Source organism: Electrophorus electricus, chromosome 2 (assembly GCF_013358815.1).
Source record: "Electrophorus electricus isolate fEleEle1 chromosome 2, fEleEle1.pri, whole genome shotgun sequence".
Classification (NCBI taxonomy): Eukaryota; Metazoa; Chordata; class Actinopteri; order Gymnotiformes; family Gymnotidae; genus Electrophorus; species Electrophorus electricus.
The window spans coordinates 16790182-16808756 of NC_049536.1; the positions used below are offsets into that span (position 1 = coordinate 16790182).

Consider the following 18575-nt stretch of genomic DNA (forward strand, 5'->3'; position numbering starts at 1 on the left):
AAACCCCACTGATATAGGATTATAGAAATTATTTCTATGATTCTAGAAAAGATTTCAGTGAGTTCTGAGTTCTTTGCTAAACCCGTTTTATGGAATATTCGCTTCATTAAACGCAAAAATACATATTCACATAGCGCAAAACCTTTCCACCTCCTAGACTTTAACTTGTTTTCTTGCCCAATAACAGTGACACACTGTTCGTGGTGCCGAATTTATCACGTGACCCGAGCAGGACGCTTTATTCCAACCTACTTAAGGCACGATCGTGAACCTGCCAAATAAAAAGGTGCACATTTTCACCTACCGCTTGGTGGACCATAGAGAAAAGAACATCGCCATTTTAAGCGCGAATATATGGACATGATGAACTCTGACTATTCCGGCATTGAAACATCGACACTCTGTGAGATAAAAAAAATCTGTAAAAAAATACAAGGGTTCTATAACGACTTAAAGGAGGAAATAACACCATACAAAGACGATCGATTCTACAGGTATGCTGAATGTGTTTCAAATTACGTAGAGGGCCATTTGACCATTAGCCACGCCATAACCTATCTGTGCTGCATGCGTCATACCAATTGCTATCCTATATAAGAATCATATTCACTTCGATTAATTTCAATTCCTGGATTAAAGCAACATTTCGCACAGACGCGGTGGCTTCTAGGCTAGTACCTTCATCGCCGTGCTGTGCGGCCAGGTTGTCAAACAAGCCCCTTATAATCTCGTTAAAAATAATGTTGAGGATTAAGCTGTTCTGTGTTTGTAAAGCTTGTAATTGAAAAATAATGAACACGTCGATATGTCCGATAGGTTAAATGGATTTACAGTGGTTAAATGCGCTACCATTGTCTGTGGCCTTTTATATGTTTTTTAATTTATCCATTTTGATATTGTGGAAATGACTGGATGAAGATCACTAACGCATGTTTGTCATGTCCTAAGTGACGGAGATATGGAAAACCTGGGTGTACCCTAATGATCACTCATAATTAGAAACTTCTGAATGTGGAACCATGATTGCAATAGTTACCAAATTACAATTTACGAATCCTGCTGCACTTTCTTTATAGCATTTTATAGCAGTTTTTATAACACTTTATAGCAGTTTTTTCTTTGAAAGTTCGGAGAAATCCTACAGAAATTTATTAAAAGCAAAACTCCTCAATGTTTAACAAAAAATTGAATAAATCAATGCAGAGATACAATAAGGTGAGACAGGATGCATTTGCATTTAGCATCTTTATTTTTGGGAAGCCTAGTCATTATAGTCGTTAACAGGGCTGGGAAACCAGACAAAAAAACAAAACTCCAACAGCATATACAGTATACAGAGACCACGCCAAGAGTCGAAACAATGAACATGCACAGACTTGACAAAGGAGAAAACACAAACAGTAGAGAAAAATATGTACAGAACAGGGAATAGTTGGGAACATTGATGAAACAAATGAGGGCATTATGCGTATAGAACAAACAAAATTGGGGCGGAAACAAAATCGAAACGAACAAAAAATTACATGTAGATACATGTAAACTGTTACATCAGAGTTGGAAACCTTGATATGCATTTGAAAAGTTCACTGATGATCGATGTGTACAGAGAGGTTAGCAATATATTTTATTGTTTAATGTAATCAATTATACAATTTAATAGTCAGTAGAAAATGTTTTTATAAAACTGTCAAATTTACTATAAAACTATATATATAAAAAATAAAACGATATCTATAAAACTTTCAAATGGAACTGGTAAATTGTTTTTAGGCTTGTTCTCTGCAAATTTATTACCCATGAAATCTGTATGAGCATTGTTGTCAAGCGGTGTTGCATGTCACAAGATTCATGTCCTGTCTCAAGATGTCATAACTCAGAAAAAATTATTTGTCCACATAACAATTTTGCACTTTTGAGCTTTCTGTCATTTAACCATGATTCACAAAATAAAGCACATGGTGTTGAGATACTTTAAACAATTAACCAATTGACCAAAAAGTGGCACTATTTTCTCTGTAGATGTGTAGGCCAAAGCCGCTCAGCTCTCATAGTCTAGCCTGCTAAAAGTAATGCATAGAATTAATAAATATTCTCCATTTTTAATGACCTGATGTAAATTTTCCCTATGCTAAACCTAAATTTATTACAACTGCCTTTCCACACATCAGTTCCTCAGCATATGATGATCTCAGTTCACGACTGAATAACTGTTTTGATAGTGATTTTGCTTTAGACCATTTCTTAGGATGCATGCTTGTAGTTTGCTGCACTGAGGATGTCCATCAAGGTATTTTAAATGGATTACATTTTTAAGGAAAATTATTTACAATTTGCATGGATCAATTACCAAGGCTACAGTGGCCATGAGAGTAAAATCACAGCAGCATTTACAAAGCAAATAAAAACTGAGAACCTGACTGCACAGAAGGGGACATCATATGAAAAATTCACTTTTTTTAGGGCTTGTGTAAAAATCACTGGGAGAATCATTGAGAGAATCATCTTCAAGTAATTTACTGGTTTTCTATCCTTAAATAGCTGATTTTGACCTACTCATATTACTGAGAATGCTCTAATTAAGGTAATGAATGACACTAGTTTAAATATAAACTCTAAAGGTATCAGTTTTATTACTGCTTAATCTCAGTGCAGCATTTGATTGCATATAATTCGTATTGACAGAAGTCGGTTGGACTCTCAGGAACAGTACAAAAATGGTTAGGTTCATACCTGCAAGGCAGGAACTACTTTGTCACAATACAAAATAATGTTTCTGAAAGAGTGTTTGTGACCTGTGGTGCGCCTAGGGTTTTATTCTTGAGCTGCTCTTATTTAACTTGTACCCAGTCTATACTTGCTTAGCCCAAATCCTGTGTGATTTAGCTGTCTTTTCACAGCTATGCATATAATACTGATATTTACTTGGCCCTCTCCCCAAGTAACTACGGTTCCCTTGACTCACTTTGTAAGTGTCTTAAGCCCAACACTAACTGATTGGATAAAAACTTTCTGCATTTGAATAAAGTTAAAGTGGAAATTTATTATATTTGGGAACAGCAATGAGAGGCACAGACTAGCTGCCTGTTTGGACTTCAGTTGATTCTAAATGCAGCTGCCAGAGTTCTCACTAGGAGAAAAGAAGGGAACACATCACCCCTATTCTTAAATCCTTACACTGGATTATGCTACATATGGTGCAGGATTATGAGCCAAGCAGAATTTTATGATCATTAGGAACTTGTCAGTTAGTCCCGCCGAAAGTTAATTACTGAACACAGAGAGGCAGCATTTAGCAATTATGCAGTTTTGAAATGGAATCTGTTGTCAGAGAATATTAGATGTGTCCCAGCACTAGATTGTTAGATTATTAACAGAAGAGCCCTCTACACTAGATAAGACCCAAGTAGATAACTAAATTAAAAATGTTCTAATATGACCAGGCTTTTGGCTCAGTTTAAACACTGTTGTTGTTGCACTGCACATTTCATTTTCAGCACAGTATACTTTTATTTCTTTTCATTCTTAATTTTTGTTTTTATTTTTGTATTTTATCTCAACGTGTTTAGCATTTTAATTTTAACATTTGTTTTATTTACTAATTTATTTAGATCTCTATTTGAAATTTTTGTTTACCTACATTTTAACTTTATCTTTTTCATTTAAATCAATTGTTTTATTTCTCTATTTAGCAACTGGATCTTGCAACAAGTAATGATGATAACCTCAGCAGTTAGTGTTAGCTAGTGCTACATGGCAAAAGAAACACACAATAATTTTTTAAATATTTAGCTACATTTTTCTTATCTGAAAATTTGCCATGGACAATTGTTGATCACCCTTTTAGTAAAGGTTTTGTTGCCAGTCTGACAACAGTCTAGTGACATTTATAAGGGAATCAAATCTGCATGCATTGTTTTATACCATGTTTTTTGACATAGGCAGGACACAAGAAACAGACTGAGTTGTATTATTTCACAGTTTATGGGTTGGTATATAATATAATATTAATACATACCTATTGTAAAATTAACTTAAAATGATGGATGGATACATACACATAAATAACATAAAAGTAAATGTTACAGTGAAATTTACCATTGTGTTCCACTCAGGTTATCAAGGTTTGAGGCGTTAGCATGTTGTATTAGGGGAAAATTTGGTTTATATCCATCTGTAACTTTACAAATGGGCACGCTTTGCTGTGTGTAGGTATGTATGTTGGGTTGTATGTTGCTGCTAGAATTAGCAGAAATCTGACCTTGGAGCAAACTCAAGGTCTGTCTGATTCAAACATACTGCATATGGTCCCTGTGGAAGAGAGTTTGTGGCGAGTAGTGGCTCATTATCATTTAGAGGAACAGGCACTCAAACTGGCTGTTCTGACCAGGGCTGAGGGGATGAAATGGGCGCCGTGATGCTTGGTCCTTGTGGTATTTTTACCAAACCATGGACATTTCATTAAGACTGCGGTGAACTGTTTAACTTGTGTAAAGCGGGTATAATATGTCCCCTTTAGTCAAAATCATTTGAAGTCACATATAAAGAAAATGCTCCTGGCCACTAAAGGTCCAAGTGTTCCAAATAAATGGGCACAACTTGAATCAGTGAGTTGTGAGCTAAGCGTTTGCTGGTCATTTCTTTACCTTCTTGCTGTAAATGGCCAGGAAGCTTACCTTAATTTAAAAAATGCCATATATCTCTCTCTGACTCCTCCTCTTTTCTTTAGCTTCTTGTTTTTCTCATGATTTGATACGTTACCATGTAAGCTAACCGTAAAGTGCCTTTAGTGTCCAGGAGCATTGCCCAAATGCAACTGTTTAGATCACTGTACTGGCTTTATTGTGAGACATAAAATGACGTTGCTAGATGACAAAATACATTTTGTGAGTCACCAAATTTATTTTGCAATAATGAATCGTAGTATACTTTTTGTGTCATAATTTGGTGACTGAAGCTTATGTCTGCTGACTAACTGGTGCATGCAAACTGTGAAGCATTGTGTGACGCTGGCGACACAGATGAACTGAGAGGCAAGTCCGAGCTGGTGTTTTTTATCCATAATAATACGCAACGAAAATCCACAAACAACAAGACACTTGTAGTAGTGCGATATGCAGCTAGTCTCACGGCAGTAGTCCGTCAATGTGCAGCGTCCTCTCCTGCAGGATTAAATAGTGAAGTCAATTAGGTAAACAGGTGTATTGCATTAATATGTTGATGATTGGGAGTGTGGCAGAAATAAAGTATGGTCCCTCTCAGGAGTGGGCGTGTCCCTCCTGGCTGATGGCCGGCCAACGATGACAGAACCCTCCAAGACCCCGCCAGCCTCCTAGAGCATGGCCTACCCAGCCGCCGTGGAGTGGGTTTTTGTGGGTGTTCTCTCTAGAAAGAGGCGACGAGGTCGGGGTCTAATACCTGGGAGGCTAGTATCCAGCATCGTTCTTCTGGGCCATACGCCTCCCAATCTACCAGGTACTGCAAGCCCTTATCCTGTACGCCGGGCCTCCCTCCACCTCCAGAGGTGGTGGTGCGGAGCCCGAAGACATGCCTTCCTCTGCAAGGGAACCCTCTACCACTGGCTTCAGTGCCGATTAGTGGAACGCTCTCGATGCCCGACTGCCTCCTGGTAGTCCGATTCGGTATGTAATGGCGTTAATCCTCCCTGTGATGGTGTACGCCCCTTTCTATTTTGCCACTAGGTTCCCTGTAGGGCCTGCTCTGCTGTCTTTAGTGGCTACCCTTACCTTTGGCCCAAGTCCATACTGTGGATTTTCTCCCTTTTTTATTGGTCTTCTATTTGTACGCGGAGATTGCCTTACGCAGTCCCTGGTGTGTCTCCTTCCAAATCCTCTCACTGTGTCTGCACCACTGCTCTACCACTGATTGGTCTGAGATAGGGAGGTTCCATGGGTAGAGAGGTGGTTGGTATCCTAAAACACACTCGAATGGGGTCAGTCTTGTGAGACACAGGGAATTCTGCACGTATTCAGCCCAGGCTAGGTATGTGCTCCAAGTTTCTGGGTTTTGCTGACTGTATAAACGCAGAAAGTTACCCAATTCCTGGTTCATCCTCTCTACCTGACTATTAGCCTGTGGGACGTTAGGCTGACTGTGATATTCAGCTGCCCGAGTAGTTCTTTCCACACCCGAGACGTGAACTGTGGTCTCCTGTCGGAAACGACGTCCTCCGGCAAACCGAACTGTTAGTAAATCCTCTGTCTCCAATGCTATGGGTAGACCTGGCAAGATTTGTTCCCTTACCATCTTTGAAAAATGATCCACTATAGTTAGGATCACCGTATTACCCTTGGATGTGGGTAGATCGGTGCTGAAATCAGCAAGGTGAGACCATGGTCTAAGGGGGGGTAGGTAGAGGATGCAGATCATCTGGGGGTGGAGTGTGTGGTGTTTTTCTATGGGCGCACTCCGTACAAGAAGCCACATACCTCACCACCTCCTTGTTCATAGCTGGCCACCAGTAGCGTGCCCCCAAGAGTTGTGCCATGCATGTGGATCCTGGGTGGCCCGTTCCCATCGAAGTGGGAGCCCATGCTATGAGGGGACCAGGATGTCTGGATGGCACGTAGAGGTGATTAGGTGGACAGTGCGTATGAGGGTTAGCAGCTTCTATTTCTCTGTCTATATCCCAGCTCAGAGACACCAGGAAGCAGGAGAGGGGAAGAATAGACTCTGAACAGGTAGCTTGTGCTTCCGCGTTGTATTGTTGAGATGGCGCGTCTGCCTTCATGTTCCTCTCTCCTGGTATGTTGGTTATGCTAAAGTTGAACCTGGAAAAGAAGAGTGATGACTGCTTGTCTGGAATTCAGTCTTTTTGTGGGCTGTAAGTATTCCAAGTTCTTGTGATCAGTGATCACTTTAAAGGGATGCCGAGCCCCCTCTAGACAGTGTCTCCACTCCTCGAAAGAGAGTTTTATGGCTAACAGTTTGCGATCTCCAACCCCATAATTTCTCTCTGTGGGACTTAGCTTCCTGGATAAGTAGGCAATAGGGTACAGTTTGCCCCCTTTTTCTTTGTGCTGAGACAGCACCGCTCCCACTCCCACATCACAAAAGGTTTCATGGGGTCTGGCTGTTGCAGTACGTGGTTTTTAATTCCTCAAATAATCTCTCCACATCGGGGTTCCAACTCAAATGTTTTTTTTCTGACCTTCTGGCACATCTATGAGTGATTTGTGCAATTGTGCTAAAATATCTAATGAAACGTCTACAAAAGTTTGCGAACCCTAAAAAGCGCCGCAGAGCCCTACGTGTGGTTGGTCTTGGCCATTCTTTGACTGCCTCCACCTTACCTGGTTGCATATGGACACTGCCCTCTTGTATGATGCAACCCAGGAAGTTTATATCCCTGCGGTGAAACTCACTTTTCAGCTTTGCAGTAAAGGAAGTTCCGCAAAAGGGTAAGGAGGACGGAGTGCACTTCGTGCACAAGTTCGTCCCAGGAGGCGGAATAGATCAATATGTCATCGATATAAGCGATATAAGCCCTCTGTAATCCTTATAAGGTTATACATGCTGCTCAAATCGAGTTTGGTGAAATACTTGGCTCCCCTAAACTGCTCAAGCACAGCTGTAACCAGGGGAAGGGGATAAGGATACTGCACGAGCAGTTTGTTTAGCCCCTGGTAATCCACACAGGGTCTTAGACCCCCATCCTTTTTCTTTACAAAGAATATGCTGGTGGAGGCTGGAGACATAGAGGGACGTATGTATCCCTGGCCCAAGGCTTCCTTAATGTACTGTTCCATGGTTCTCTCCTCTCCTGTGTGGATCACAACCGACGTTGCTTGGATAGACACTTTTTCCGGTTGTGAAAACATCTACCCTCGCAAGAAGGTGCACAATGGTCTCCCCCGTAAGCTTCAGGAGTAGCGATTACACCTCGCGTCCCTTCCTGGATAGGCGAGGTAACTGACGAGGTTGTAGCCTATAGCCAAGCGATTCATGCAATGGCTAAAGCTTTGCACCATCGAACATCTCCTGCTTTTGAAGCTCTAGTGCAGCTAGTCTCACGGCAGTAGTCCATCAATGTGCAGCGTCCTCTCTCGGGACCTGCAGGATTAAATGGTGGCGTCAATTAGGTAAATGGGTGTAGTGCATTAATATGTTGGAGATTGGGAGCGTGGCAGAAATGAAGTACGGTCCCTCTCAGCAGTGGGCGTGTCCCTCCCGGCTGATGGTCGGCCAACCGTGACGCATTGTATACATACAAAAATGTAATCCTTTCACAGCAAATATGGAAAAGGGATTTATTGTTGCAGTAGCTGCAACAAACAGTAGCTGCAAACAAAGCTGCATCAGCTGTAAATTTAGTCTTGAATCTGGACTCTATTAGCCTACAAGACAAGGTGTTAAACGTCATCTGTGTCAATAGTGTTCCACTGAAGGCTAGCTTTAGGTACAAGAATAAGTTTAGCAAGCTAGCTAATTAAACTGCTAAATAAGGAACTACTTGCTCCTGTCTGAAAGAAGTTAGTTATCTAGCTATCTTAGTTATTGTATTCTATTATATTTTGTATTATATGGTCTTATATGATTTTTTCCCTCTATTAATTCTATGAAGGATAAATTACCTGGAGATTTAACATCTTACCTACAAATATAAATATGAATATGACCTTCACTGCTCTGGTTTACTGAGCATCGTTATGGCAGGGTGAAGGGACTGTCAGGACCAAAAAAATTCACTCCAAATAGATTCCAGTTAGAAGTTGCTAAATGTTCTTGTTACGTTCTTTCTCTTTAAAGATAGTTATTTACTTACCTAACTTGAATATTTATAGTGTATAGGATTTACAGTATTTATTCCAAAAAACAATAATAAAACATTGGATAGTTTGACTAAAAATGGCTACTAAAAGGGTAACCTTTCATGAACCACTGTAATTAATGTGGGTCCTCCTTTCATGCTATATTTTTGTGGCTGATGGGTGATGTATGTTTTTGGACCCCTTTGTTTATATATATATTTTACTTTTCTTGAAGTTATGTAACAAAAACTGTAAGTGGTAGGTATGTTTAACTAACTCATGCTCAATGGACAAGAGCAAAGCGCCAAGTCCAGTGAAGTCACTAGCCACTAATCACTAGAGTGCATTGGTAGCAACAATAGCAAGCTAGGAGCAGAGATTGTCTTCTTTTTTAAATAATAAATAAAAACAAAACAAACATTTTGACTAATTCCTAGTTTAGGTTCATTTTCACTGTATTAGTACCTACATGTCCAACCAGCCTAGATGCCTTCAGGACAGCAATTGCCAGCAAAACAAGAATAAAACTCATAGCATTTTATCATCACTGTATATGAAATATACATCCAGTTAAAAATCACCATGATATTTGACACTTTGTTGCTAATTTGAAATGGATGAGTAGAGAAACAAAAAAAATATTTAAACCATTCTTGTATCCTTCTTCACTTTTTAATTGTTTTTGCTTCCAACAGCTGAGATGCCTGGTTTGCTTTTATATGGCATGTTTTGTGTGTTCTTATTATGACTGTGTAAATAAAGTGCTGCTTCAGAACTGTGTTTGAGAATGTACATATGCCCAGTCTAAATTTACAGACTGTGGGACCCCCAGACTCCAAGCCTTACAGGTTTTGGACTATTTTGTGACATTTACTAAAATAGTCAAAGTCATCATGTTGAATCTGTAAGGCCACATAGCTGCAAGTGTATACAGTTCTAGGAGACCTCAGCTGGACTTGTTTCCTTGGTTAACATTAACTGTAATATATGATATTGGAAACAAGCTGTACCTAGCTACCAATGTTGATCTTGTCTACATTATTGTGCTTTTAACTGCCAGACAATTGGAGGCAGAAGCTTTTATTACCTGATCCAATCGATCATACTCTTGCACTCCAGGACTGGTTAGAGGCATGCAGTTTGATGATAAAATAATATAAACTTTTATAGTCAGTGCACCTATTGTTATTGAAGATCAGAAGTTATAATACAATTTAAAAACAATTACAGTTCAGCACAGCTATCATGCCATATGTAATATCTACATTTAAATAAAAATCTGTGATCTAAAGCATTCCTTTCTTGTTTGTCATATCCGTGTTTCAGTAATTCTACAAGCAAAGTCTGCTGTAGTCTGTATTCCAAACGGACTCTCTGGAAGTTAAAAAAAATTGCATTATCCCTTTACGGCCTAGATAAATGGCAGACTTAGTTGGCCTTTGGTCGTGTAGACTTTCTCTGGAATTTGCATATCAAGACCACAGGTCTGCAAGTCTGAAGACATCCAGGGATTTGGATAACCTTGTCTTTAAATTTGTGGATGGGTGCTGAATAATTTTTGTATCATTCAAATGTTTGTGGACAGTATAATTTAGGACTATTTTTAAACCTTCAGAAACTTAAGATCTCTTGAACAGTGTGTTTTTCTCGCCACAAAAATTGGAGAAACCTTTATTTTGACAGACATTAATTACTAGCCAGTGTTACACGAATCAAAACGCGCGTTGCTTATTATCGAACATGCCGTAGGGCTGATGTGTACGGATATGCTTTATCACGGAAAACTCGATGTGTTAGGTTTGATGAGTGTATAATCCAAAGATAATGGACATGTAAGACTTTAGACAATCATTTTAGTTGTTTTTGCAACATCCGATACACGCCTGAATTAAGACATTTTATGTTTGTTTCCGTATAATTTACCTGTCATGTCTAGTTGGCTCGGTGGTTTACTCTCCTGTTTTACGTTAGATAAACTAGCTTGTTAGCTAACGCTAGCTAGCTAACGTGCATAACTGGCTAAATGTTCTCTTTTAAAGAAAGGTTCTTGCAAAATGGCTAGCTGGCTACTTCAGTTGGTTTTTGCAAAAATATATCATTGCATTAATGCTAACGTTTGCGGCAGGATGTGTGGTCAAAGGGAGAAATAGGCTACACAAGTCTTTCTCTTAAACAAAACAGCATAATATTGCTGTTATAAGGTCAAAATTCAACAAAGTACCTAGCTTAGCTAGTTAACCTAGTTAGGGTAAATGAGCTGAAGTAACTTGTTCGAGAGTAGCTAGCTATTTACACTAAATATTACTTAAATGTCAAGTAAAATGTATAACTTGCGAGTTGTTTCCTTGAGTTTATGGGTGAATATAAACGTAACGGACAGTGAAATCTGTGCCCCCGTCAAAGAACAGTAGCGTTAGTTATAAAAGAACAGTAATGCTATATTTTATAGTCTCTCTCTCTCTATCTATCTATCTATCTATCTATCTATCTATATATATATATATATATATATATATATATACACACACACACACTTTTTGTGCTATGCTTTTCTTCACCCCTGTGAAAGTACTCTTTCATTGTTAGCTATATTTTAGGTATCGTGTATCTCTGTTGTAGGTTAGCCCCCATGCGTCTTTACACTCTCACAAGAAGGCATTTTGCTGTGGTGTTTGTGGTTTTCCTGATGTGCTTTGGGCTCACGGTCTTCGTTGGTGTAGCAGGTAGGTGCTCCAGTTTTTCCTCCAAATACAGCAGAGTCCTAGACCAGTAAATAGAAATAAATTCTTGCCCTAAACTGAAATTCACACTGAGATGTAAACACACAGCCAAGTGCCACTTTTCTGTAATTATTTTTATTTTGTAATTAAATTTGCCATATTCATATTATTGCATAATCTGTCATTTTGTGGATCATTATTGTTTTGGAAACAAAAGAACTACAAAAAATGACAGTCTGAACCCTTCAATATGACTATTGACCTGCTATTAACATTTAAAGAATTGGTTACTCTCCAAGAAATACCTGCACCCTGTTCTAAAGGTTCCAAAATGTCCTGCCAAATATGTTCACTGACTGAAATTTCAGTGCATCCCTATTATCTACTGTTGCTTGAATTGGCATTTGTATCATAAGTTGGGCTATTCATGCATTGTCCTGTATGGTGTAAAGTTCTCCTCAATGTTTCAATATTTTTTGACCGTATAAAAATGACTGATAATTCATTTTACATCTACTTTTGAAAATAAATGTTTGTTCAAAGCAACTTTAACTTATACAAATGCAAATTAACTGATGCAAATGACATTGAATAATTGTAAGTTGATGACAAGCCATAAAATACTAAGAAAATCACAAAAAATATTTTTGGTCACTGATATTATGATAGGACATTTTTTGAACACTTATCTATACCCATTCCATTACTTTCAGTGGTTTAGTATGGAATAATTGTTAACCAGTCGACATGTTGGGTAATTTCTACAGAATTGGGCAGTTAGCCAGTCTTAAGATGCAAGCATCAGCTCATCTTTGATATTGTGGTTCAGTAATGTGTAGTTACAATTTACATGTCACAGAAGAAGCATGTTATTGTCCTTATTTGGGTTTAAGTGTGACCAGCAACAAAACTGGACTAACTTTAGGAGAAAGTTTAAAAGAATAATGAGAATAAATTCAAAACTTAATTGTAAGGGGTGCTTTCTAATGCTTGTTCATTAATGCTCATTGAATTCGATGGTAAAGGAAAAAACAAAGTGAGGAGTAGTCTATAGTTATAGTTACTTAGTGTGTAGATAGGCAAAACATTGTACAGCCTTCCCTTTCATAGTTATCATATTGCATCACTGCTTGTTTGCAAAAAGTTAAACCTCGTATAAACTGAAAGTTGAATAGTGTACTAGGGTCATCATATTGTTTGCTAGCTCTGCACACATTATGTTGCCATGCCCTTTATGGCTGTAAATCTCCAAATCTCACTGAAAATATCTTCTGACTACTTCATAGCATTGAATTGTAGCCAGTGGGTATAAGAGGCAAGAAGTCACTAGCTGTATCTTTTGGCCTGGTTTCTGCTGTCTCCTAAACATAATGTAAGTGCTGAAAATAACTTAAAAGTTGACCCTTGAGTGGATAGACACTTGTTGTTGCATCAAAAATAGTACACAGAGTAAGCCATGATTTTCACCCCTTTGGAAAAGAGCTAAAGCTATGAAAAATTCTATTGTTATTTCAGTTACACTGAAATTATGAAAGAAATCTAACCTTTCAGTGAGGTCAAATTATTTAAAGAAAATAAATCTTTATTAAAAGACATTTTTAAATATGTCAAAATTATTTGCGCAGCTATGTTTTGATACTTTGTGCACCTACCCTTTGCCAAAATAAGTGACAGTGTCATTGATGATGATGATGATGATTAATAAGGTGGGAAACCACATATAAAGGGATCTGAGATCAGTCATCAATACCAAACCAGATACTTAAGATATTCAGGTCATAATAGTGGCAAATATTGTCAAAAAATCCCAATTGAGTAATAACTACTCTTGAATCTCTGCAAATCTCAATAAAAATGACCTTGAATGAATGCAGAGTTGGTAGCTGAAAAGGTTGGTAAAGCTGTAGCCCAACCTCAGGAAAAAATCAGAACATAAATGATGTGTAAATTGTGTGTGGACTGCTCATATAAAGAAACGAGGGTTTGATCAACAGAAAGTACTGATGTTCAAATAATAGTATATAAAAATACAATTGTCAATAGTTTGACAGAATTAAAAATGGAGGCATTATCGTAGCTACATTGTTTAAAAAGTCCCAATACATTCTGACATAAAACAGACACTGACATACCAGCAGCATGGTGTATTGCATGTTGGTGATAATGAATGTATTTCTGCTGGCCAGAACTTGGAAAGTAATTTTGGCTTTGCAAATTAATCTACAATTCATGGCACAAAAAGCATATTCAGCCTCTTCCCAACTTTTAATTAACATAGATAAACCTTTCTCTTTGAGACCATTCTGTCAGCCTCAGCACAGCTTAAACAAGTGATTTGGTTGTGTTTCAGTATAATGTAACCATTTCCGTTTGTCAGACCAATCTTTACTGAATCTTTACCAAGGTTAAACTATTATCTTACAACATTAGCTACTCACTGTATTTCAAAATCAATAATAAAGATTTTTTTTTAGGCTGTTAAAAATATATATACCTTGCAGCACCTACAACTTGTAGATATGATTGCTTGTGTCAGTAGAGCACTACAAACTGATTATTAGAAAATGGGAATATAGGATTCTCTTTTTTGTTTTTCACAGGACCAAAGATCATAACAGAGAACTTCTACAATGGTTTAAGCACCAGTGCCAATGGGTCTAAGGTAAGTATAAACCTGAACAAATATAACAAATGGTATAGAGCGAAATGCATGTAATAGTGTGTAAAACAAAACATGTAGTGCTTTCCACATACTGTGCCTTTTTTGTAGCATGCTTGTACAAAGTACACATGCGTTGTCCTAAGTGCACTCAACACTGTCACAGCACCACTGCTTCAAGTGAAGAGATTTTATATAATAATGTCCGTAAGCGCAACGTAGTTCCTATGCCTATTTATTTTTTATCCATGCACATTCTCCACTATGAAATGGACCATGGAGAGAGCAGATGTGCAAAACCCACCTGTCACCACTTTAGCACTCTGTCATTGGCTGTTCAAACATGAATCGAATCTCTACTATGCTGCTGCTCATAGAACAAATTGACATGGTTTGAGATCAGACGTGATTAATATATTTACATTGCAGAATATCTAAAAGTGCACTTGCTCTTTACTCAATTCTAGTTTCTTTAGTTCTCCTCTTTAAAATTTTATTTCATGCCTTTATTTCATTGCTGAACTGGTCACCTAGAGTAGTTTCCATATACAATGAGAGATGGAGTTGAATTTATTTGGGGTTTAATTTGTAATTCCATTTGATATTATGGAATATTGCCTATTTACTGTACACTCTTTGCAGTTGCTATATGAATACAACCATTAGCATAACAAACTGCATTTTTTTAACTTGAGTCTTTTAATTTATTTTTCCTCTTTTTAATTCTTATTCTGTTTATTTAAATATTTATTTTATTTTGCAAATGTTTTATATTTATCTTATTCTGCATTGTATGTGTAAAGAACTTTGAATTGCCACTGTGTATGTCTTAGGTTAAAGAACACTGTTTATTGTAAGAAGCTGAAAAGCCATCAAGTTTTTCAAGTACAGTTTCTCATACGTTATATTACTATTAACTCCCTTTTATTAATTGCTTTTTAAGACTGGACCCTTTTACCTGAAATCACCAACACTATCCAATTATAATCAACAGCTGTGGCTCACATGCCTCATACAAATAGCTCAAATCAATGGTAAGACATCATTTTAGCTCTTCTCTCATTCTGTCAGTAATAGCTTAAACAAATTTTGATTTCTCACAGATTGCATAAACTGTGAAAAGTATTAATGCACAAATGAATATAAATATCAGCGGTAGCTCAGTGCCCCATTGCTGCCAAGTTGCCATTGTTGGACCCCTGAGCAAACCCTCAGTTGCTCAAATTGTACTCAGTCATAATTGTAAATCATTTTGGATATAAGTGTCTGCTAAATGTCATAAAAGTAATATCTGACTTTTTTTTTTTATTATTAATTTTTAACATTTGCATGTTTTGTCATTTGAGAAGCTTTTTTTGTGATGGTTTCATGCAGACACCAACAAGAACACATTTTTAAATAATAATTTATGGATTTGTGAATTAGAAAACACTGATACTAGAGGCAACAAAATACCACACAAAAATAATTTTGACTTCACATCAAAGGGCCTCGGTGTATATATATGGCTCACATCTATTAAAGAAAAAGTCCCCATCTTTCAGTCTCTACCAGGCATATGTCGATATACGGTAATATGATACATCACGATATTAAAGGCGTACAATAATATCATGGACACTTCAACATACCGTCAATGCATTTTAAAAAGATGCTTATTTTGCCAGAGTCACAAAGCAAGCCTGCTTTATCATCTCATGCACTGCTGTGTGGCACTCTGATCACGTGTCATTGCCCTCATTGCTGTGAGAGATTTGTAAGCATAGAGAGAGAGAGAGATTCCAGAGCATAGTGGAAGGTGGTGTGGCCCCAGAACTTTTTCCTCCATCAAAAAAGCTAAAAGCAGAAGTTTATGGAAATATTTTGACTACAGATATAATACAGGACAGGTGATCACAGACAATAGTCCAATATACATGATGTCTGGGAAACAGCAAAGTTAGCCATCACAAGCAACTCCATGATAATGACTTGAAGCAATTTAGTGCACTTAACCCCTAAGTGCACCTCCAGTTTTAAGATCATTTTTGAACGACTTGGTGTGAGCAATTAATCTTTGTTGCAATTTATGCATTGGGTTTCAAAAAGTGATGTCAGAAGGAGAATGGTAACCTTTATATATAGGGCAGAAGAACATGCTTTTGAATTGTGAATTAATTTAGGGATTCAAGTGCTACAAGCCCTCATCCTGGTGCTGCAAGATGAATTAGTAAATTTACAAATATGAGAAATCTAAAGCAAAGAAACAAGTAAGCCCCTTTGATGTATTAAGAAAAAGATAGAATTAAACTTGGTAGGTACTTTAGCCATTTAGAAATGCATTTAGAGTAATTAATTTCTGATCACAGTTTATAGGTGAAAAGTTGGTCTGTTATTTTCTATAAGATACTCGCTACTTCTACAACTGTTGTAAAGTCTACTCTAACCTCATCACCACACCTGGATATTAGATGGTTTGTCTGAAATTATTTACTTTATCACAGTGGAAGGTTGCTGTGGTGGCAAATCCAGTTTCTTTGTCCACATCATGATTTGATTTTATTAATTTATATTATGTTTGTTAAAATGGTATGATGTTTGTATTCCTCAGAAGAAGAGTTCAGAAAAAAGTTTGACATGAATGTGGATTTGAAAGGTGTAATACAGGATGCCAGCATCATGGACATCAGTAATAATGTGCAACATAAATCACGTGTTCTGCACTGTGCAACAGTGAGTATTTTCAGTGATTTAATACAGCTCTACCAGAGCTTTGTAATCAATCACTTTTTAATGGTTTAGCTCACTTTAAAAAAAAAGTGTAGTTTAGATGATACTATTTTTAAGCAAAAATAACTTGAACAACTCTGATTCAACTGCATAATACAGCAATGTAAGTCCTTTACTGTAAGCTGTGAAAGTTTTTTTGAAGTACGGTGCCACCATTTTCACTTAACTTTATTTTAAATCATTTTTAAATATCTTGTCATTTCAACATCTCGTTCTTTCAAAATATCTTATTTCTACCTAAACTTTCATATACTATTTGCCCAATTATTAGGCAAGAGAATATTTCATCATTTTTATGCATATTTTCCAAGCTCTTGAATGGTTATTGGATTTAAGCATATATGGTGATGCGTATTTGTGTAATGAGGGAGGGTGTGGCCTAAGGAGATCATCACCCTATATTAAGGTGTGCATAATCATTAGGCAGCTGCTTTTCCTTAGGCAAAATGGGCCAAAAAGATTTTTAACTGAGTCTAAAAAGTCAAGTTGTAAAAAAAGTCTTTCAGAGGCATGCAGTACTCTTAAAATTGCTAAGATATTGGGGGGTAATCACAGAACCATCAAACATTTTGTTGCAAATAGTCAACAGGTTTGCAAAAAACATGATGAGAAAAGCACGTTCCACTTCGAATCAGATGCCAGCAAGTTGGAGGTGGGGTTCTGTTATGGGCTGGTATTATTAAGCTATATGTGCTAGTTGGACCTTTACAGGTTGAACGTGGACTCAAAATCAACTCCTAAACCTACTGCCAGTTTTTAGAAGACAGTTTCTTCAAACAGTGGTACAGGAAAAAGTGCATCTTTCAAGAAGTCCATGAGTTTTATGCAGGACAGTGCTCTATGCATCAAAGTGCTCCACTGGGTGGCTAGCCAGTACTGGCTTTAAAGATGAAAGAATAATGACGTGTTCCCATTCCTCACTTGACCTAAGACCTTGAGAACTTGTGGGCCCAACTTAAATGGGAGATTTATGCTGAAGTAAAACAGTACAGCTCGCTGAACAGTGTCTGGGAGGCTGTGGTTGCTGCTACACAAAAAGTTGATCGTCAACAGACTAAGATACTGACAGACTCCACGAATAGAAAGCTTATGACTAGTATAAAAAAGAATGGTTGCTATATTTGTCACTTTTTTTTTTTTTGAATGTCAAATGTTTATTTGTAAATTGACATGTTTATTCCTTATTCTCACTTTAACAACTGAAAACAAACAAGTGAGATGGGAAGATGTCTGTTTTTCATTTGGTTGCATAATAATTCTGCACACTAATAGTTGCCCAATATTTATGCACACACAGATATTCTCCTAAGAAAGCCAAAACCTCATTTTTACTTTCCTAAATATTCAGGTTTGAGGTTTAACATTTTGGATTGACAGATAGCACTGTAGTTGTTTTAATAATAAAATGAGTCCTCAAAAATACAACTTGCCTAATAATTGTGCACACAGTGTATGAAATGCTGAAGACAGCACTTATTGTCTGTCCCTTGTATTTTGCCCATGCCACATGTCCTTGAAAAGATAGAGTACGATTGTTGGATTGCTCTTCAACTTGCCGTATTGATCTCCAGTTTTCTGAGATTCTTGTTGGTTCTTTCATTTAGATTTATGACTATACTATGCCTTTGTATGCTATTTTTGCCTGATTGTGTTTTGATT

The 18575-nt window shown here is 37.4% G+C and overlaps 1 protein-coding gene across 2 annotated transcripts in view; it reads left to right on the forward strand.

The window, feature by feature from the left end:
- The first annotated feature begins 313 nt into the window (after positions 1 to 313).
- The window catches only part of tmem181 (transmembrane protein 181), a 34400-nt gene continuing 16138 nt past the window's right edge, over positions 314 to 18575 (forward strand). Inside the window, exons 1-5 of one of the 2 annotated variants that reach the window (XM_035522657.1) lie at positions 314 to 494; positions 11388 to 11491; positions 14089 to 14150; positions 15091 to 15181; positions 16738 to 16859. In XM_035522657.1, the coding sequence (XP_035378550.1) occupies positions 355 to 494; positions 11388 to 11491; positions 14089 to 14150; positions 15091 to 15181; positions 16738 to 16859 (519 nt within the window). In that variant the 5' untranslated portion in view covers positions 314 to 354. Of the gene's footprint in view, positions 495 to 10513; positions 10601 to 11387; positions 11492 to 14088; positions 14151 to 15090; positions 15182 to 16737; positions 16860 to 18575 lie in introns of those variants that run through there. The other variant, XM_035522664.1, reaches the window with a different exon arrangement.